The 23,629-nt window shown below is 42.9% G+C and overlaps 1 protein-coding gene across 1 annotated transcript in view; it reads left to right on the top strand.

Moving 5' to 3' along the window:
* Nucleotides 1-23,629, top strand: part of rasa3 (RAS p21 protein activator 3) — a 155,065-nt gene that overhangs the window by 42,356 nt on the left and 89,080 nt on the right. The window contains 2 exon segments of the mRNA XM_084309178.1: nucleotides 4,661-4,764; nucleotides 6,865-6,959. Coding sequence (XP_084165304.1) covers nucleotides 4,661-4,764; nucleotides 6,865-6,959 — 199 coding nt within the window.

Below are 23,629 nucleotides of genomic sequence, written 5' to 3'. Positions count from 1 at the left end.
GTCTGTGTCATCATTAGCCCTTCAGGTTGAAAAGGACCAGTCTGTGTCATCATTAGCCCTTCAGGTTGAAAAGGACCAGTCTGTGTCATCATTAGCCCTTCAGGTTGAAAAGGACCAGTCTGTGTCATCATTAGCCCTTCAGGTTGAAAAGGACCAGTCTGTGTCATCATTAGCCCTTCAGGTTGAAAAGGGCCAGTCTGTGTCATTAGTCCTTCAGGTTGAAAAGGGCCAGTCTGTGTCATTAGTCCTTCAGGTTGCATTGATTCATAATTTCATATTACTATATTTTACCTCCTGGTTTTAGCTTAAAGGTAAAGGAACACGCCAACATTATGGGAAATGCGCTTACCGCCTTCTCCACAGTTAGACAAGAAGATAAATCAAGAAATAAATCAATAAAATAAAATAAAATGTATGATTAAAAATTAGGAAAAGGGAGCCGTTGACTTTCACAAATCACCCTGAGCTTAAAGGCCTTGTATAAATGTTTTGTCGCACGGTCACTCCAACGCCACGGACGCCTGAGCAGACCTAGGCACCGCCTCGCGCATACTTCAAAACAGCCCCATAGCCTGATTGGTTCAGTAGTTGACCGGGCTGATGGTAAAGGAAGTCCTCCTTTAACAGGGTCGCCTCTCATACAGAGATGCGATTGTACGCACATGTGTGACCGCATCTGTGCGCGTGTCTTGTCTTTGTCCGTGTCGTGTCTATCCGTTGGCCTGTCTGTATCTGCATTTCACTATGATGCCTCTAGCTTATGGAATGAACTCCCAACTGTCCTTAAAGCTTGAGATTCTCCCCTGCAGAGTTTAAAACCTTGATCTCCAACCTTTGTCAATCAAGTTGTACCGGTTTTAATTGTTGTTATCCTGGCTCTTTTCCTCATCTTGTTGTCTCTTTGTTCTGATTTTATATGCTGTGTGATTCTATATGCTTTTTTTGGCTAATTTCTGTATGTACACTCAACGTGACTGTAAATGAGGGAAACCTCAGTTGCCTTTCGAGTTTAAAGGTTTGAAATTATATTAAATTAAATAAAATCTGTATGTGTGTTTGTGTCTGGATGTTTGTCTGTCTGGATGTATAGGAGGGAGGAATGCAGTCATCCAGTGCCAGTAGCAGCCCTAGGGCATGGCTCATGAGACTCTTATTGCTTTGGTGTCTGTTATTCAACACAAAAGGTCCCTGGTCTGAGTGCCTTTGGGACAGTGTGTGTGTGTGTGTGTGTGTGTGTACAATATGAACAATACACCGTCATACAATGTAGTACTTTGAGTCTGTCTAGTATTAGTACTTCATCCTGGTTGATGTGCTACATACAGCCCACGGAGGGTCACGGTAGCAAACACACGTTTGACGTTACCATGGAAACCACACACGTTTTGTAATGAAGTGGTCGAGGCTAGACAAGGAAACTGTAAAATAAGGAAGGGTCATCACATCACTGTGTAGCGCGTGAACGCACATTGGTGCCAAGTGTGGAAACTTTTGGTTCGGCCGACATTGAGTTGAATGTGATCATCTCCTCATCATTTAAACAGGCTATTAACTCGGATGTCAGAATCATCTGCGATTTGTTGCATTGTTAACTCATTCAGCGCCGGGGATTAGCCATGGCCCTGTGGTCGCATTGCCACGCTTTAAAATATAGGACTGAGTCACCTTGTTTGTAGAGCTATAACTATATTCTATATTATAGCTATGGATACAATAGTATGGCCCATTTTGACATCACCTATCTATCGTTGAATATGTGAGAAAGAATAAATGTTTCCATCCATACGTTCCTGTGTTATAGCGTGGTGAATATAAGTATGGTTTTAGAGCGGTCTAGGGTAATTCATGAAATCCTGAGTTAAAGCCCTATATGTCGATTCCACTATAGACGTTGCCATTTCTTGCCTGTATACGCTATTATCCTGAAATCAAATCTATATCATAGCTATTATGTTCCATCATGAATGCATGAAAGGAGAGGGAGGGGTCGTTTCTGATTATTTGATTGTCAGTAACGGCATTCGCATTCAACACTAAAAACGCTTATCAGCCCGATCGGTGTAAAAGCATTGCAGGATCAAGCTAAAATTTACGTCAGATCATTCTTACCTGTGATCGGGAGTATTCCAAAAATAATATTCCAATTGTTTGATCGCCATCTGGTACATCCGATGTCCATTTGGCCCACGGCATAATCCACCACAACATATGGATCGGGGTTATTTGACGCGCTTCGTCTGTCTACCACCACAGAGCCAGTGGGATCGAATCCGGCTGTGGTGCCTCCGGCTTGGCCAACCGTCCATACTAACACAATTGGCAGTGTTAGCGGGTGGGAAGCCGGCGTGGGTGGGTCCTGGTCGTTGTAAAACGGAGACTCCTACAGTTCGGTCAGGGCGCCTGCACAGCGAGGGAAGGATCTGGGAGATGTAGTGTGACCTTCCACACGTTACACTCTCCCAGGGAGAGTCCGCGCTGCCAGGTGAAAAGAAGCGGTGGGCTGGCTACACATGTGTTGGAGGAAGCATGTGATAGTCTCCGCCCTCCCAGACCAACGGTAGGGGGTAGAATGCGCAACGACCAGGAAGGGGATTGGGAATTGGCATAACGACTAACGTAAAAAAGAAATAACAATCAAATAACGAGTATACTCGTTGTTGGCGTTCAACGATTGGCGCCCAATAATGAGTATACTCGACGTTGGCAGTGAATGAGTTAACTAGGTAACATTTGATATACGTATTTTAAATGTTTGTTTTTTTTATTTATTTTTTGCGTTTTCTGGTCAGACATGACCGACAGAGGAGAGGGTGAACGGGAGAAGAGTGGGGAAGACATGCGAACCCGGGATGGCCGCGTAGGTGACCATGTGTGAGGCACTATGCGGTGCACCACGAGGGCGCCCGATATACGTATTTGTTGATATATATTTTCTCAGATAGTTTGTATATTTATCATTTTAATACAGGCTTCAATATAACTGGCACTAAAGTCTTGCACCAAGCAGAGCATAGAACACTGGTATTCTGACGTGATGTCCCTTCCTTCTTTTATATTTTCCTTGGTATAGAATGCTGGTATTCTGACGAGATGACCCTTCCTTCTTTTATAGTTCCCTATTATAGGTTTTACAGCTACAACCAGAAATAGGGCAGGATGTGTCGTTGACTCGTTGCCATGGCAAATATATACGCTAACCCTGTCGAGAGACATAGGGTTAACCTATAATAACCTACAAGTTTGGCCAGATTTTACCTTACTTTCCATCCGTAACTTCATTGATTCGATTCGATTAAAATGTATTGTCATCATACAGCACAAGTCAGGGTTAGAAATTAAAAAAAAATTCCAGGGCTTTCCCCCCCCCCCTTAATTGATTTTCGAGGGCTTTTTTTTTATTTGGGGGGCACCGAATTTTTATGATGAAAATGTACATAAAGATTATAAAACATTGTCGACACTTTTTTTACAGTCTTTCTTCGTCCCTATGTTTGATAACGTAATGTTAATGTCTCCATATATAGGGCTCTACGCTAACCTTTTTCCCAAGGAGCACATGTGCTCCTAAATAAAATTTAAATAAATAAAATCTAAATAAAAATTTAGGAGCACAAAGAAATTTAGGAGCACAGTGAAAATTGTTCAAGTAACACTTTATTAACAAACTATTTATTACATGCATATTATACTGTGCGTGTGCATACTATGGATGGGCGTGAGTAATCGTTACTCGTAGCTATGAGAAAAATCGAAAACAAAAAATTGAAATTACTAATAATTTGTATGAAAAAAATATATAAAATTGTATTATTTTTTTTACATATTTTTTCACATGTATGTGTACGATTATAACTGTTTGTTGGTTTCCTTAAACATATATACGTGAATGAAAAAAATAAGTAAAAAAATCAAATATTACATTTTTTTTTTTTTTTTTTTACGTTTTTTCCCCCTTTTCGAGTAATACACGATCACTCGAGTATAGCATGCGATCAATCTATCTGGATTTCTTGCCCCCCTTAACTGATTTTCGAGGGCATTTGGTCAATTTTCGAGGGCATTTTGCCCCAAGCCCCCCTTAATTTCGAACCCTGGCACAAGTACTGTATAACAAAAATATGTTTGGCATCCAACCCGAGTGCAAATGTAACACTAAGTGCATAGTAATATACAATGTACAGGTGATTAAACTGGGTATAATATATATGAATTAGTACTACTGATAGTGCCAATCAGATGTATTAGTACTACTAATAGTGCTAATCAGATGTATGTACAGACTATAGTTTTAATATTATGTATGTACAATGATACAGGTATAAAGACACTAGTAAGTCATACTTCCCAGCGGTATGCCTAGTAAGAGTAGGTTAGGGATAGTCAAGAGTTTTATTTGTCACGGCATAAAAGTATACGATATGTATAGATATAGTATCTACAGATATGTAAAAGGGATTATATGCAGGTATGTACAGACGGATGGATAAATATATACGGTAAGTATAAATATATATATGTGGTATAAACAGCATTATTGTACATGCTATCATACAGAGTTGTATGAGTTATATCCAGGTGTATAAATAGGTATATAGAAGGATTATATGCAGGTATATTCAGACAGATGTGAACCTTGGTGTGTGCCTTCCCTCTCCTCTAGTCCGTTCTATGGGGAGGACTTCTACTGTGAGATCCCTCGTAGCTTCAGACACCTGTCCTTCTACCTCTTCGACAGAGACGTCTTCAGACGGGACTCCAGCATCGGTGAGTAAAGCCACCTCTAGCCCATTGGTCCCAAATCGTCTCACAATCTGAGGGTGGAATTTAGATTAGATTTGATTCAAATGTATTGTCATCATACAGCACAAGTACTGTACAACAAAAATAAGTTTGGCATCCAACCAGAGTGCAAATGTAACAGTAAAGTAAATGTACATGCGATTAAACTGGACTCTGGAGTATATATAAATGAGTACTACTGAGCAATAATGATATTCAGATGTATGTATAGTGTTATAGTACAGTGATTGATACGGGTATAAAGACACTGGTAGTAAGTCATACTGGCCAGCAGTATAACTAGTAAGAGTAGGTAAGGAATATATACACATATAGATATAGTATATACAGATATGTAAAAAGGATTGTATGCAGGTATGTACATTGTACAGACAGATACATATATATATATATGAATGGGGGGTTATATATAAGAATGAGGAGGTTCATTCGATTGATGTTTGATCTTAAATACATGCGCATTTATGGTATTATGAAAATGGGGGAGGGGTTTGCGTACGGTACTCAAAATCTAATTGTATTGGAAATTTTGTTTGTCCTCAAAGTGACGCTGCTCATGGATTAGGTACTTTTTGGATTGGACAATGGATTTCTCCAGATATAATAAACAGGAAATTGTTTTTGTGAATCTTTTGGCACATAGTGATAAATAGATGAGAACTAGACAACTGGAGGACAATGAGTTAAAAAAAAAATATCTGCTTCTGATTGACTTACAAACTGAGACCCAACCCAAAACTAGCTTAATTGTGTCCACTCGCCCCAACCCAAAACTAGCATCATTACGTCAGCTTGTTCCAACCCAAAACTAGCTTCATTACATCCACTCGCTCCAACCCAAAACTAGCTTCATTACGTCCACTCACCCCAAACCAAAATTTTCTTCGTTACGTCCGCTCACCCCAACCCAAAACTAGCTTCATTACGTCCGCTCACTCAACCCAAAACTAGGTCAAGGTTAAGGTCACCCCAACCCAAAACTAGCTTCATTACATCCGCTCGCCTCAACCCAAAACTAGCTTCATTACGTCCACTCACCCAACCCAAAACTAGCTTCATTACGTCCACTCACCCAACCCAAAACTAGCTTCATTACGTCCCCTCACCCCAACCCAAAACTAGCTTCATTACGTCCACTCACCCCAACCCAAAACTAGCTTCATTACGTCCACTCACCAAACCCAAAACTAGCTTCATTACGTCCACTCACCCCAACCCAAAACTAGCTTCATTACGTCCACTCACCCCAACCCAAAACTAGCTTCATTACGTCCACTCACCCCAACCCAAAACTAGTTTCATTACGTCCACTCACCAACCCAAAATTTGCTTCGTTATGTCCACTCGCCCAACCCAAAACTAGCTTCATTTAGATGTGTGTTACAATTCAGCACACAGGCAGGGTTGCATTAGTTGATTGGGCTTCACTGTTGATGAGACACAGATGTTTACATTCTGACAGACAGCGATTGGCTGTAAGGACGTGTTTCCATGCCAACATGCTGAGTCAGTGGCGGTCTCAGGAGGAATGTGTTTTTAGTCTTTTGTTGAGGAGCAACCAAACAAGCTGACATGTCTGCATGTCTCCACTGCAGGGTTTCTGTGTCAGAGCTGCTCGCTGACACATATTCAAACCTCGGTTCAAAATAGTGTGGTTGAGTGTGTGGTATAAAATACACAATACATTTATGCTTGTTAAGGGAAGTGTGTGTGCGTGTGTGTGTGTGTGTGTGTGTGTGTGTGTGTGTGTGTGTGTGTGTGTGTGTGTGTGTGTGTGTGAGTGAGAGAGTATGCTTGTACAGGTGTTCACCTCATGTTATATATATATATTAATTATAATGCCTATAAGTATTTACTTTACTTTAAGGTGTCTTGTTAGGTATAAAGTGATTGTGAATGTAAATATACAGTAATATACAGTATATTATGTATACAGTCGTAGTCGTCGTCCCCCCCGCTCACGTCAGGGTCTTTGTGTGTGCGTGCGTGCGTGCGTGCGTGCGTGTGTGCGTGTGTGTGTGTGTGTGTGTGTGTGTGTGTGTGTGTGTGTGTGTGTGTGTGTAGGTAAGGTAGCGGTACAGAAGGAGGACCTTCAGAAGTACCATGGGAAAGACACCTGGTTCCACCTCCAGCCTGTGAGCGCAGACTCAGAGGTGCAGGTCAGTACGCACATGCACACACACACACACACGCACATGCACGCACGCACACACACAAACTGTCTGAGTCTTCTCAGGTGGAAGAGGCGTTGTTGGGCCTTCTTCACCACCTGATCCGCATGGGTGTCCCATTTCAGGTCCTCAGTGATGTTAACTCCGAGGAACCTGAACTGGCCCACTCTCTCCACAGCAGCACCTCCAATTGTGATGGGGGCCAACTCCGTCTTCCTCCCCCTCCTGAAGTCCACCACCAGCTCTTTGGTTTTGGCAATGTTGAGCGAGAGGTTGTTATCCTCGCTCCACCGTGCCAGGTGGTCGACCTCCCTCCTGTAAGCTGACTCTTCCCCATCGGTGATCAAGCCCACCACAGTTGTATCGTCGGCAAACTTGACCACCAGGTTAGAGTGGTGTATAGACACACAGTCGTGTGTATACAGGGAGTACAGGAGGGGGCTCAGGACACAGCCCTGGGGAGCTCCATGTATACAGGGAGTACAGGAGGGGGCTCAGGACACAGCCCTGAGGAGCTCCATGTATACAGGGAGTACAGGAGGGGGCTCAGGACACAGCCCTGGGGAGCTCCATGTATACAGGGAGTACAGGAGGGGGCTCAGGACACAGCCCTGAGGAGCTCCATGTATACAGGGAGTACAGGAGGGGGCTCAGGACACAGCCCTGAGGAGCTCCATGTATACAGGGAGTACAGGAGGGGGCTCAGGACACAGCCCTGAGGAGCTCCATGTATACAGGGAGTACAGGAGGGGGCTCAGGACACAGCCCTGAGGAGCTCCATGTATACAGGGAGTACAGGAGGGGGCTCAGGACACAGCCCTGAGGAGCTCCATGTATACAGGGAGTACAGGAGGGGGCTCAGGACACAGCCCTGAGGAGCTCCATGTATACAGGGAGTACAGGAGGGGGCTCAGGACACAGCCCTGAGGAGCTCCATGTATACAGGGAGTACAGGAGGGGGCTCAGGACACAGCCCTGAGGAGCTGCAGTGCTCAGGGTCAGCGGAGCGGAGGTGACCGAGCCCATCCTCACTACCTGTCGCCGTTCAGACAGGAAATCCAGGATGAGGGTGCACAGTTCAGGGGTGAAGCCTAGGTTGGTGAATTTGATGACCAGTTTGGAGGGGATTATTGTATTGAATGCCGAACTGTAGTCGACAAACAGCAATCTGGCGTATGTGTTCTTGTTTTCCAGGTGAGGGAGGGTGCTATGGAGTACTGTGGATATGGCATCATCTGTGGATCTGTTTCCACGATAGGCATACTGGTGCTGGTCTAGTGGGGGGTATGATGGCACATATAAAAATTTGTATGTGCTTTTCGAAGCACTTACTCACAATGGGGGTGAGGGCAATAGGGCGCCAGTCGTTTAGGCATGTTATCTTGCCTTTTTGGGGGATAGGCACAATCGTGGAGGACTTAAAGCAGGAGGGGAATAAACAGAGGGAGAGTGAGAGGTTGAATATGTGTGTGAATGTGAACACACCCGCCAACTGTGCTGCGCATGATCTGATCACTCGACCAGGGATCCCATCCGGACCCGCTGCCTTCCTGATGTTGACCTGGCTGAACATCATGCGCACTTCATGTGAGGGTCAGATCACTGGGCATGATGGAGTTGGCGGGGGCTGTGGTGGGGGTTAGTTCTGGAGGGTTGGTGTTGGTGGGGGCTGTGGTGGGGGTTAGTTCTGGAGGGTTGGTGTTGGTGGGGGCTGTGGTGGGGGTTAGTTCTGGAGGGTTGGTGTTGGTGGGGGCTGTGGTGGGGGTTAGTTCTGGAGGGTTGGTGTTGGTGGAGGCTTCTCTGTCTTCACTAAGGATGGACATTTGAAGACATATCAATATGTAAATAGTTTTAGCGAATATTATATTAATTGTTTTGCTTTTGTAAAGGAGAGACTCCTTCATGGGGCTCCTTTGTACACTTGTGTTTTTATTGTAAATGTTATTGTAAATTGTTGGAGCAAGTTTGTAGGCTATGTCTATTATGTCATTATTCACGTGTCACGATAATTCAGCGCTACATTCATTTCAAATCTTAAAACAGTAACTGGACACGACTTGTTTGTCAGGAGTTAATTGATGCAGGTGATCTTGATTTGTTGATCAATCAAGCCTTGAATTAAAACCAGGTGTGTTCATGGTGAGGGTGCTTTTTGCATAGTCCCTGCCAGGGGATGTGTATGTAACTAGCTTTTTATGGACATTAATTAACACTTGGGGGCCCACATGTGGGCCCTCTTGAGGACGATTTTCCCACTGCCACTTTGCCGACCTCTCGGTGTGCATTTCTTTTAATACAATATATAGATAGAATTAGAGCCATATTTGTTGCCTGTCGATTGCCATTGCAGGCGACAAAATCCGTTCACCGGTTCTCGAGTTACATGCCGATATGTGAGGCGTGCACCAAAGTACACGGCAGAGTCAGATTACCACTCCCGGGGCTCTGGCTCCGTCAATCATTTGGCGATCTCGGAAATGATTGGACAGGGTTGTAGCCAATGAGTGTGGCTTTCCAATGATACCCCACGTGGGGATGTACGAATCAGGGATCTAGGTGAAAAGTCACGAGTAAAAACAGGAAGAGAAAAAATGCAGAATGAATTGAAGTCTATGAGGAAAAGGAAACCAGGAACGCTACACAGTTTACCAAAATTGCTCCTAATAACTCATTTCTGAACAGATTTTTATGAAATTTGGACATGTACTACATAACTTCAGGCTATGGACCCAGTGTGTTTTTTCAGCCATACCATCTTTTCTGGATATATACTTTTGGATATTGCAACTACTAAAGAAAAAGGTGAGTAACAGGTCTTTCTACAACTCAAGTTCAGACCTATGTTACTCTATTTCATTAGCACTAAAAGTGATCTTTCTTTATTGTATCAGACACTTCAGAATGTTATCTTTCAAAAGAGACCAGGCTTATGCATGTCCTATAAGTATAAAGTATAGTATTTTGATTTGCAAAAAAGGTAGGCAGTCCTCAAAAACGAAAACAAAAATAGCCACTTTTCTGCCCGCATGTTAAGAGGTTAAAGACAATATTTTTGTAGGAATGCTTCTCATTGTTTTTAAAGCCTTTCACTTCACAAGGTTTTGCCAGCCTTGTCATCACACTTTATAAAACTGAACAACCACCACCCCCCAGAAAAGTGTGCAGCGTACTCTTTTATCTTGTATTGTATACTGTGATCTTCACCTTCACCAAACTAATAATCATAATTTTCCACTCATTAGTCAAATACACCAATTTGTTCAATTTATTGAACATAGAAGGAAAGAAAAACAACTCTATATCAGCAGTCTGACGCCCTTTTCAGACATGCACTCAGGACAATGCGCACGGAATCGGGCAGAATAGTTAAAAATCATTGTTTTCTTTGTATGTGTGTGTGTGTGTGGTTATATTTGAAGCAGAACTGAAACCAAACAAACCTGTGTATACCCTCAAACACACAGCAGTTGATCCGGCACTGTCAAAGTCACCCAGCTCTTCCACTGTTTTGGTATCATCCAGCAGCAGAGCGGTCCATGATGTCATCCTTTCACATTACAGACCCCCCACTGTGGGCGTGGCCTAGGTTTTGAACATGACGTGTGGCTATTGGCTACGGACCGTATTTTCACACCGTCTCATCTCCACATAAGCAACAGCCTCAGATGAGTCATGTGATGATGGCTTGATTTTTTTTATCTACTTTTTCTCCTCCATTTTTTTCTGTTATGCCAATTCCCCCCTCCTCTTCCTGGTTGTTGCGCGCATTTGCCCCCCATTTGCCGGTCTAGAGAGCCCTGAAGTCTATCACATGCGTCCTCCGATACAGGAGACAGCCAGCAGCCTCTTTTCACCTGACAGCGAGGACTCTCACTGGGGAAGTGTAACGCGTGGGAGGCTCACACTACCTTCCCCAATTCCCTCCCTCGCTGTGCAGCCCTGACCGACCTGTAGGAGTCGCTGTTTACAACGATGACACTGCCAATTGTGTCAGTATGACGACCGACCAAGCCGGAGGTACCGCTGACAGCCGGATTCGATACCAGTGTCTCTGCGGTGGTAGACAGACGCTTAGTCCGCTGCGCTACCCGGCCACCTGGGTTGATGATGGATTGATGAGGGATGCATTAAATGGATTTGTATTTTAAATGTCAGTTTATGTATCTGTCCTTCAATTTCCCTAAAATTACATTATTAGCATTACTCGTTGAAATTAAGGGACCCTGTTAACTCATTGACTGCCACACTGTTTTTCCATCTTTACTCCCTGGCGCCAGCGTTATTGACCATTTTCACGATGTTTGCGGACCCATCATATATTCTATATTATAGCTATGGAGAAAATAGTACGGCTCATTTGACAGGCACTATTTATACTCCAACAGGGACAAGACAGTTTATTTCTACATATACCTTCGTTTGCACGCTATACCACGCAAAAAATTCCCCCGTTTCACAATAATCCAGGCTGGTTTTCTAGATTGTGAGATATAGTGTTTTGTGCGCAAATCTCGCGGCTGCTCGCCTGAAACCTATATTATTGCCAGGTCAAAGGTAAACATGACCATATGTTTCTTCAGACCATCCTCAGGGGATGGGGCAAAGGGTGGGGATTGGAGAGTGGGTATAGGAGGCCTTATAATAGGACGGGTGGGATAGGGTTTAGAGTAGAAGGAGGGGGGGTTGTAACTGGGGTGGTATTTTTATGTGTTTTATGTACTGTTGTCTTATATGTGTGTAATCGTTCCTCCTCTGAACTCCTGGGATTGACCGTCCGAGCCCGCCGGGATCAGCACCACTGTACTCAGCCTGGCTGCACGGGTATGTTCTCTACGCATTTATACAAGCTCGACCATGGCTAAATTGAATATTTTAATTTGGAACGCAGGAGGGCTTAACGCCCCACACAAGCGTGCCAGTGTCCTTTGGCTATTGAAGAGGAGAAATATTGACCTTGCTCTCCTTAGTGAAACGCATTTATTGGTAGGTGACGTGTCAAGACTGGCAAATCGGCAATATCACGTTATCTCCTCATCCTCAGCCGATGATAAGACGAAAGGAGTAGTCATAGTTACAAGACGTAACCTTGATATCAAAATCTTGGATGTATGGTCGGACACGGAGGGAAGGATTACTATAGCAAAAGTTGAATTCTTGCATAGGAAGATGGCTATAATAGCATTGTATGCTCCTAACACATTTGATTCAGCGTTCTATAATACAATCACGAAGAATATGTTGGAACTTAATGGATACGCTCTCATTGTGGGTGGCGATTTTAATGCGTGCTGGGATGCGGAGATGGATAGGTCCGGGCCCTCTGAAACGAGCGACCAAAAACGGGCCTCTAAGGCCCTTAGGATGTGGGCCAAAGACACAGGGCTCACAGACCTTTGGCGCTTATGCAACCCCACCCTCAAAGATTACTCTCACCTGTCAGCCAGACACAAAAGCTTCTCTCGAATTGACTATGCATTCGCGTCCCCTAATATGTTTGATAGTTTCGATGTCTCATTGGTTCCCTTGGCTCTCTCAGACCACAAGGGGATTTTCCTTACGGCAACCTTTGGCAGGCTCTCCGCAAGAGCTCCCAGATGGCGTTTTAATTCGACCTTGCTAAAGAACGATGACTTCTGTTCTGAGTTCAGGAGTAAACTAGCTGAATTTTTGCAGATCAACGTTGGCACAGTAGAAGACCCTAGGGTCCTGTGGAACGCATTGAAAGGATTCATCAGGGGTCATGTCACACTATTTGCCTCCAATTTGCGAAAATCCCGGTCAAAAAAGCTAGAAGGACTGGAATCATTATATGCGGACCTATACGCATCCTTGCAAACTGACTATAATGAACGACTAAACACACAACGTAAGATAGTCAAAAAAGAAATAAACTCCATACTTAAACAACAGTCTGAGTTCTTGATACATAGGACAAGACAAAATTACTATTTTCTCGGCTCCAGACCTAGCCATCTATTGGCAATGAAAATACGCTCAAATGATCATTTCTCGGATATCCCCTCGATTAGGACGAGCCAGGGTGCAGTCACTACTGATTCGAAAAAGATCAATGACACTTTTAAAGAGTTTTACTCACAGTTATATAGCTCAGAGGGTAATCTGGATGACTCTAAATTTGAATCGTTCATTGGCGGGCTTGAGATACCCCACATTTCTGAGGAAGAGGCCAAGGAACTGGGGAGACCGATTACTCTCGTAGAATTGAGGGAGACGATTGTTGAAATGCAGAGGGGTAAGGCACCAGGCTGGGATGGTATTCCACCCGAAGTGTATTTAGCTTTCTGGGACCAACTGGGTCCATTGATGCTCGATATGATCAATTACGCTATCGAACAAGGGGAGTTCTCAAGAGATGTCAATATGGCGTTGATTTCTTTACTTCTCAAGAAGGACAAAGATCCCAATGATTGTGGTAGCTATAGACCCTTGAGTCTTCTCGGGGCCGATTTAAAGGTGTTTGCCAAGGTGCTGGCCCGTCGCCTGCAGAGATTTATGTCTGTATTGGTACACTGCGATCAAACTGGTTTTATCCCGGGGCGTCTGGCTGCAGATAATCTTAGGAGGCTGTTGCATGTAATCGATAACAGTAAAGACAATACAACTCCATCCACAGTTCTGTCTTTGGATGCCATGAAGGCGTTTGACAGACTTGAGTGGTCATACCTGTGGAAGGTACTTGAGGTCATGGGTCTTGGAAAGAGTTTTATTCATATGATTAAAGTCCTGTATGCCTCGCCGTCTGCGATGATACTGACAGGCAAAAACTGTTCCACACTCTTTCCAGTCTCCAGATCTTCTAGACAGGGTTGCCCTCTGAGCCCGGGACTGTTCGCGCTTTCCCTCGAACCTTTGGCCCAATTTATTAGGCAATCGGAGGACATCGTCCCCATAATGGTCAACAATACTCCACACAAAATTGCTCTCTATGCGGATGACCTGCTGATTTTCATGGACGACCCCTCCCGGTCGGCCACAAAATTATTGAGGATAATTGACGAATTTGGTAAATTGTCAGGTTTTAAGATTAACTGGAACAAATCAGCCTGCCTACCTCTTAATGAACTGGCCAAGGCGGTACGACTACCAGCTGATATCCCCATAGTAGAACATTTTAAATACTTGGGCATAGAGATATTCCCCACGCTGAACCAAACTACTAAGTACAACTTCACGGGTACTTTTGATAAAATACGCCAGGATCTAGACAGGTGGTCGTCCCTTCCTAACTCCTTACAAGCCCGGGCTTCCATAATCAAAATGAACATCCTGCCTAGGATAAATTTTATTAGCTCAATGCTCCCCCTGCCCCCTCCAATAGACCACTGGCGCAAGGTACAATCGATGGTATCTAAGTTTGTCTGGAATAACAAACGCCCGAGAATCAAAAGGGCTACTACTCAACGTAGAAAACAAGATGGGGGCCTCGCAATCCCTGATTTTAAACTTTATTTCTGGTCCTTTTCACTGAGACCTCTGATGTGCTGGCTAGACCCTGTAGAGGCTGTATCGTGGCGCTCCTTAGAAGCGGCGGCGGTATCTCCGCTAAGATTGCAGGATGTAGTGTACTCCACTGTCTCTATTTCGAAATGCCGGCTGAGGTATGGACCGATCATAACGCACGTGATCCAAACGTGGCGTAATGTACAGAGGTCGTGTGGGGTTAAATGCCCTTGGCACCTGGACTCTCCAATTTTTAATAACCAGCAATTACTTGTTGGACACAAGCCGGTTAATATTCCTCAATGGCAAAGGAGGGGAGTGCATACTCTGGAGGATATTTATGATAAGAACGGCCTCCGTGCGTTTCAGGACTTAAGAGAATTTTATGATCTTCCCGGCGAGTCCTTCTTTCTTTACCTTCAACTAAGGTCAGCACTGAGGGCGCATGGCGTACCGTGGGCTCAAGCCTTGCACCCACACCCCTTCCTCAGGCTCATAGTGGACAGGACGACATCCAGAGGGTTTGTCTCCGACTTTTATACGCTCTTAATTCAATCCGCGTATAAAAATGTATCATTGGATACAATCTGGCGTGTGGATATCCCGGAGTTGGACCCCGAGTTTGACTGGGATGATGTTTGGGCAAATGTGGCATTATCTTCCCGCAACCCCAATCACCAGCAAATTAATTTAAATTATATTCATAGGACCTATCTTACACCTAGGAAGCTATATGCTATGGGACTGATAACCGACTCTCGGTGCACTTTGTGCTCTCAAAAGGCCACTGGCACTTATATGCATATGTATTGGGATTGCCCACCAGTGGCCCGCTTCTGGAGGTCAATAACGGACAAGCTTTCAGATCTGTGTGGCTTAACTATCCCATTCACAGCTGTTACGCTACTCCTGAACGATATAACGACACTACCCGCGTCCGTACAACTGAAAAGGGTTGTCCTAGCGGGCGTCACAGCAGCGAAGAAGCTAATAGCAATGAGATGGAAGGAGCCTGAGAAGCTTACAATGATTAACTGGTCCCTAACTCTATTGGATGTGATTTATCTTGAGATATCCACAGCCCGGGTGATTGGGGTGGGGCAGGCTGGAATTGACCTGTGGTTCGCAGCAGCTGAGAAGGTAAAGACCGCAGTGTGCGGCTGAGCGGGGTTGGGGTGCGTGTTCGGGTGAGTCCGGCGGTCTCTTGGGAGGGGGAGGAGGAAATGTTTTTGTCTGTCTTGTCTTTTGTCTCGTCATCTTGAATTTAGCTGGGGATATTATGGGGGGGCAGTTATTTAACTATTTCTTCACTGTTTGGCCACTTTTACACGGTCTCTGTGAGTCTATGGAACACCTCTACAGGTTTTTGTTTTTTCATGAAGGTTCATTGCTCTGTTTTCGGGTCGTGTTCTCAAAAAATGGTCCTTGTGGTGGATTGGAGAGGTACGTTTTATTAATATAGGGTCACACGGCCGGGAATCGGGGCTGAACACTGGGAAAGACCATTTATTAGATAGTACCCCTTGGAATAAAAATGTAGAAGGTTGAACTCTGTTTTCTTTTCTCTTGTCTGTATAATTGTTAGTCTGTATTATTATTATTGTTTTTGTTATTTTCTTGTGAAGTTCTATGTATTGTGATTGTGGTTAATGTGTTGTCTTGTTTCGTGTGAATAATAATAAAAAATTTGATCAAAAAAAAAATACCATATGTTTCTTCACAAAGCCATCGGGGGATGGGGGTCGTTTTCTGACGCTGCGATCATTACAAAAGCATGTTTTATGACGGGGTTCGGTAAAATAGACGTTACCTTTGTCAGCAGGCACTCCACTCTCACTCCAAGTATATTGGATCAGAACAGGATCAATACATATTATAACGTTAGGTGGCCCTCATCCGTTGTCTTCTTCTATAGTCTGCTCGGGTCAGACTATACCACAGAGCCGAATAGGTTTCCTCATCGGCCGGTTTGACTATAGTATTTTTATGATTTACCAGAAGTGCTGAGTCCAACGTAGTCTGGTGAAAATGCACTGTATCATCCATAATCATCATCCGTTATGTCTTCATAATATCCAATAATTTGCTCTACGCGATCGCCATTGTCGAACGTTAAATGGCTGTAGTTTGCTCACTGCTGCTCGCTCCCTAGTGCTTTGGTTGCTCTCACTGCGGCGTGGGGCGACCCCACACTAAACTGGCCCATGCAGTTCATAAGGTAGGCGATACTGCTGATACTGATACTGATACTGATTCAATCGTCATTGCAGGTCCCAGGCACACCCTCAAAGGCCTGCACGAGTGTTTAGAATAATAATAATCAGAAAAAGGAACTAAAAACGAGATATCTCGTTATTGGCGCTCAAACGTTGGCTCTCAGAAACGAGATATCTCGTTTTTGGCGCTCAATGAGTTAAGTTATCAGAACAGGATCAATACATATTATAATATATTATAATAATAAATAATATATAATAATTATAATATATAATAATATTGTCATGCTCCCCTCAATGTGTTGGGATAAGAAGAATTCAAGTCAAATTAGAAAAGTCAATTAAAAAAATATATAGAATGTGCCTGTAATACAAACCAATAAATGGGTGTTACAAAGGACAGCCCAATGCCTGATGATAGTTTCCTATTGGTATTACAAATACATCAGACAATGAACCTTTTGGAACATGTTGGGCCTGCTTCCATTTGGTAATAAATTATGTAAATGTTATCGTTAATATTTTTATTTAATTTATTTCACTAAAAACACAAATCCCTCTGAATTAATTATTTTAGACCGGTAGAATAACTCCAGTTGTTATGAAATGTTTTGAGCAAATTGTTTTATCTCACTTAACACTTTGGATGCCACTGGTGAACATGGTCAAAACATGGTTGAATGCCAGCACCCACTTCAATGATAGCGTTGTGAACGCATAATCTATGTCTTAAATTATGGCTATGTGTCTAATCTGGCCGTCGCTTATCAATGACTTGTTTGCAGTCAACATTGTCGAAACGGATTGTTTTTTAATCGGTTCATTTCCGTTTTATAGCATTTTGAAAAGCCCTCGTTTTCTTGAAAGTTTCAGGAAAATATAAAGATTCCGTGATAAACGGCATTTACTGGAATATTCTGGAATACACAAAAACGTTGTCATTTTTCGGCCTATTTATGAATCGTTTTCAAATAAACGCTAGATTATCGATAGTATATGTGTACTTATGCACGCTAGACAGGGTGTCCGCGGATCCTTAAAAAGTCTTAAAAAGTCTTACATTTGTTTATCAATAATTAAGGCCTTAGTTTGTCTTAAAATGTCTTAAATCCATTTTCAGAGGTCTTAAAAATGCCATAGAAAGGAAAGATAAAATGCCATGTCATCTTATGTTTTATTAGGAAATCTGGGGAAAAACGGTTAACGGGAGATAAAGTCGGGAGTTTTTATTGACCGTGTTGTAGCATCACGCAGACCGGAATGGGGTGGAACCAACACAGGTCCTTATGTTGGCCGGGAACCATTTCAGCAATGGAGTCTAGCTAACGTTAGCAAGGTGAAGCGATAACGCTAACGTTACGTTTAGTTTAGCATTTGCACTTGTTAATATGGGAAAGTGCCAATTTAACGAGAACTGGCTAGACAATCCACTGTTTGCGCCATGGTTGGTCCCAGTCAAAGACCATTACGAGGCCCGCTGCAACAAAAAAAAAAAAGCAGTCGAGTCGCACATGCTGAGCGCTAAGCGTACCTCTGCAAAAACGGCGCCTGCAAACTACTATTTCGTATTTCTTTTCGGCCCCGCCATCTCAGGTAGGACTATAACATCTGCACCAACAGATAACATTATTCTGGATAACATTCGGCTCCACGCCAACGCTTGAAGCTGAGGTCTTAACTTGAAAATAATCTATTCACGGTGGTAAACAAGGACACGTTTGTGTTTATGTTCGATGAGAGCTTCACCCACTATGTATTTTTTCCTCCCACCCACCCCCTCCTAATGTACAGTATCCTCCCATCATATGTATGTTAGGATCTATGTGTAACAGTACTGTATATTTGCATATCGTATATGTCACAAATGTAACAGTACAGTACTATATACCTGTATGTCCCTATGCCATAAATGTCATGTATGTTGAGTATGTCATAAATGTCACTATGAATTGAAAATGGGGGACCCTGATGTAAACAAGACAAACGTCTTTCTCTGGTCTGCATCCCCTTAACAATTGTGTGTATTGAGCCGTACTGTATTGTACCCATTCTGCAATCTGAGTTTTCATTCATTCATTCAACCAAACCACAAAAACAAAACAACTGGATGAATGAATGAAAAACTTTATTAACAGATTGCAGAATGGGTACAATACAGTACGGCTCAATATCAATACACACAATTGTTAAGGGGATGCAGACCAGAGAGACTTTCGTCTTGTTTACATCAGGGTCCCCCATTTTCAATTCATAGTTACATTTATGACATACATAACATACATGACATCATGACATTTATGGCATAGGGACATATACGATATGCAAATATACAGTACTGTTACCCAGAGATCCTAACAGAAAATATATACATATGATGGAGAGGAGACTGTACATTAGGAGGGGGGGGGGGGGGGGGGGGTTGGACATTTACGGTGCCCAGTTTCTAATTGCAGCCTCCTGTAGGTGCTCTTTAAGAGCGGTTTTGAATGTGGGCAGGGGTAAAGTGGGTTTTAGGAGTAAGGTCAAGCAGTAGTCTGACCAGTTCGTTTTGTGATGTTTGTAATCTTGTTTTTAGGGCCCTTGAGGTGCTTTGGTACCATGAGGTGCAAGCATAGTCGTAGTACCCTTGAATGAGTGCTCCTGTTAGAGTCTTCAGGGTATTCTTGTTTACCAGAGAGGAGATCCGGCACAAGAATCTTGTTTGTTGGTTTTTTGATACCCTGGGGAGGGTGGTAATAGTTATGTGTTCTGACAGGTATCAGTCCTATGGTGATAGTCATGTGTTCTTACAGGTATCAGTCCTGTGGTAGTATGTGTTCTGACGGAAATGTGGCTGTTGCACTTGCTGCTTGGCCCCTGGTATATTTTGTATAGCTATATTTGCTATTTATGTTTGGTCACCCCTTTGTTGAAATTCATCCAATCCAGTTACTCCTTTAAGTTCAAGATTTTTAAGTTTCCAAGTTATGTTTTAATAAACATCTTTGGACCAATGTGTCCCTAAACTTAAACTAATTGGTGTCGTTGCATGATTTTTGCCATTTTGTTATTGTGAAATTTGTATTACATTTTATTCTGAGTGGCATTAAAAAGTCTTAAAAAGCCTTAAATCTGACTGGGCTAAACCTGCAGATACCCTGGCTAGAGAAGCGAGCTGAAAAATCTATTCTCTCATTTCCTGATCAGCACACACACACACACACACACACACACACACACACACACACACACACGCACACACACACACACACACACACACACACACACACACACACACATAGGGCAAACGCTGATATATCTGTGAAAACAGATCCGATTATCCTAAGACCGGTAAAATAGATTCCTTACCTCAGATCAGATGTTCTCCAAAAAGATGATTCCAATTCCTGATCGCCATTCCAAATATTGATCGCGTTTATTGATTCAACGCTGGGTACTGGAAATATGTATTCCACGCTGTTTTCCGGCTCGGCAATCACTTCGATCTCTTCGGATGGCTTGCCGGATAAGTAAAATGAGGGAACTGGATTCCCCCCCCCCATCAGTCTAATCCAATGGGGTGCAGTTACACAGGGAGAGACGATAGGGGGCGGTATTTTCCCAATGGAGCTCAGAGAGAGGTTGCTGCACTAACGTGAGACTAGATTGATGAAATATGAATTCAAATCACTAATATAAAAAAAATTACAAACAAACTATATCAACGGTCGGCATGAACTAACGACATATAGCGTCGTTGGCACTCAAAATGTTAAAGTCCAGTGGTCAGATGGGTGTTTTTACAATTTGTGTGTAGAGCAAAGAGGAGGGTACAACAGTAACATTTCTGAACCAAGTTTACAAACACCTGGAAACCCCATCATGTGTGCGCAACTGCGCATACTGTTGGCTGATTTCTCGTCTGCCTTTCATACTGTCCAGGCAGATCTATTGACAGTGAAGCTGGGTAGCATGGCTGTAAGATTGAGATCATGAGATTGATATACAACGTCCTTACTGAGAGGCAACAGTGTGTCCATGTCCATGGAGGACAGTCAGACTGGGGTAGCACACATGGCTGTTTCCTCTCACCTTCGCTGTTCACATTGTATATCAATAGTCGTCAGGATAATTGTACAATGATACAATTTGCAGATGATGCAGCTCTGATAGACCTTTTAACTGATGATGAGACCAGTTATATAGAGCCGAGATTAACAACGTTCAAACGCATTGATTTTAAAATACAAAGAAAACGAAAGAAATTACTAGGGATGCCCGATCGATCGGCCAGCGATCGGTATCGGCCGATATTCAGTATAAATATGAGATTGGTGAATTCCGATAATGCTTTATTTTCGCCGATCGTGAAAACCGATCGATGACACAGAAAACATGATCCAATTCTCTGCGGAGTTCTCACTCACTCTTCTCTCACAACCACACTCTGCTGCTGCACATATTGCCCCTCCTCCTCCTCCTCCTCCTCCTCCTCCTCCTCCTCCTCCTCCTCCTCCTCCTCCTCCTCCTCCTCCTCCTAGCTATCGCTCGTGAGCTAACGTTAGCTACCGAGCTAACGTTACTGTTTAAACAAAACTACACAGTCATCTATTCACTTTAGTTTAATACATGATGCATTGTCTAACTGGCTAGCTACTGATAGCTCCTGATATCAACAAATGCGCATTTCAGTTTAAGAATGATAGGGATGCGCCAGCATGAGACCTCCGTTAGCTAGGTAGCTCACGTTAGCTCACATTAGTTTTAACGAAATGACCCAGTAAACTAAATAGTTCACTTTATTTTAATACATGATGCATTGTCTAACGTCATCTAGCCGGCTAGCAGTAGCTACAGATAGCTCCTGATATCAATGTCTTATAACATAATTGACATTATTCGTTTTTGCAGCTGAACATTGGCTAATTAGCTATCATGCTTCATAACACGTTTCAGACCCTGTTGAACTATCTGACTGGGGATGCTGTGGGCATGCTGAACAAAGCAGAGTATACACACAGACAGTGGAGCTGTTTGCAGATAGCGAGCATTTTGACTTGATGCGTGGTGGCGATGTCTCGTAGATAATACAACTACAAGTATAATTATATATATTTTATATATATAAAAAAAATATATATATATTAATTATTATTATTATTTTTAACCAAAAACGATCGGTATCGGTATCGGCCGATATGGCTCATAGACGATTGGTGATCGGTATCGGTGGCAAAAAACGTGATCGGGGCATCCCTAGAAATTACCATGATTCCAGACAAATCTCACCTCTGTCTCCTGTAATTATGAACAACATAACCATTGAAAGGTATTTTTCACCTTAGTAGACCATGTCAAAAATCAGCAATCTTACCATCTAAAGTCATCTACAAGTAAGCTAGCGATCACTGCCTTCCCTGTCCTCCGCGGTCCCCGAAATGGTAGTTATGGTTATGATATGATATTTAGTATGATATTTAGACTTGGTCCTCAAAATGAATGGAAGTGAATGAGGAGCCTGACACCTGGGGGGAATGGTGGTGTCGACAGCGGACGACAGTGACAGCAGTGGTCACCAGCTTATACTTGTAGATTACTTTAGCTAAAGGTAAGACTGCTGAAACCTGGCAAGTTCTACTAAAGTACAAAAGTGTCCTCAACCCCCAGAGACTAACACTAGCACTTTATGTATATATATAATATATAAACAAAACATATATAAATATAACAGAACAAAACTAAACTAAAAACTAAAATATATATACAAGACATTATTATAAACAAGACAAGACACGCACGGCATGTGGCTCGTGAGCCGCGGGTTGGTCACCCCTGTAGTATACTATTAACTTGTTTTGACTCGCTGTGTCTATGTTCTTTTTTAATGTTGTGTTTTTAAAGTTGAGCTCATTGTATGCAAGACAAATTCCCTCCAGGGTGCAATACAGGTTTCATTCATTCATTCATTCATTCATTCATTCATTCATTCATTCATTCATTCATTCATTCATTCATTCATTCATTCATTCATTTATTCACTATCACAATACTATGTAAATAGAACGCATATGGCTGAGGTGAGTAAATAATACCAGCTGTTCTCATTGAGAACCAGATATATAATGAAATATGTTTTTAATGTACCAAAGAGCCACACCTAATTTCCCTCTGTGAGGCGTTCTGTTTACATAGCAATATAAACTTAAAATATATTCAAATGAGTTCGGCGCATAGCAACTGTGTGGGGATCGAGGTCCCTACAAGGTGCACACTGCTGCTCCCCCGGGCCATAGCTAAATGTGTTATTCATTCTTATTACATGGCGTTTTAACATTCGCCGAAATGCTTGATTGTGATTGGTCAATAGTGCTCGTCAGAGGTCCGTTATTACTCGATAACGGACCTCTGCCGAGCAATAATGACCGCTGTGCGCAGCTGGACCAATCAAGCCCACTGTCATCAGTGCAATCAGACCACAGACCTGCCGGCTGGGATGACAGCGCGGAGCCACAGAACAGAACTGCGTCTGCATTTGATCTCGTCTTGTCGATGGTGTAAAATTTATTAGGTATATTGTTAGTAAGTTAGCCATGTAATAAGCGGGATAATGTATAGCCTATACTCGGTCATTGTCGCAAAATAATTGACCTTCACTACGTTTAAACTAAGTGTCGGTCAATTATTTTGCGACAATGACCTCGTAGCTATACATTATCCCTTACTTATATACAAAGACCACATCAGTCCAGTGTTGTTAGCTACTCTGCACTGGCTTCCAGTAGCATTGAGAATTTATTTTAAGGTTCGCCTCCTTATACATAACCAATTCTCTTGTCAACTATGTGCCCCCAAGAACATTATGATCATCTACTACAGGATTATTGAAAATTCCCAGAAACAGCCAAAAGAAAATCAGGGATGCAGCATTCGTGAGTTATGCTACTCAGACTCATTACGTCCACACTATGATTATTGTACTGTAAATGAGAGCTATTTTATTGC

This window comes from Notolepis coatsorum, assembly GCF_963971535.1.
Source record: "Notolepis coatsorum genome assembly, chromosome: 2".
Lineage (NCBI taxonomy): Eukaryota > Metazoa > Chordata > Actinopteri > Aulopiformes > Paralepididae > Notolepis > Notolepis coatsorum.
Note: the sequence above shows the minus strand (reverse complement) of the source record. Positions and strands in the feature narration are given on the sequence as shown.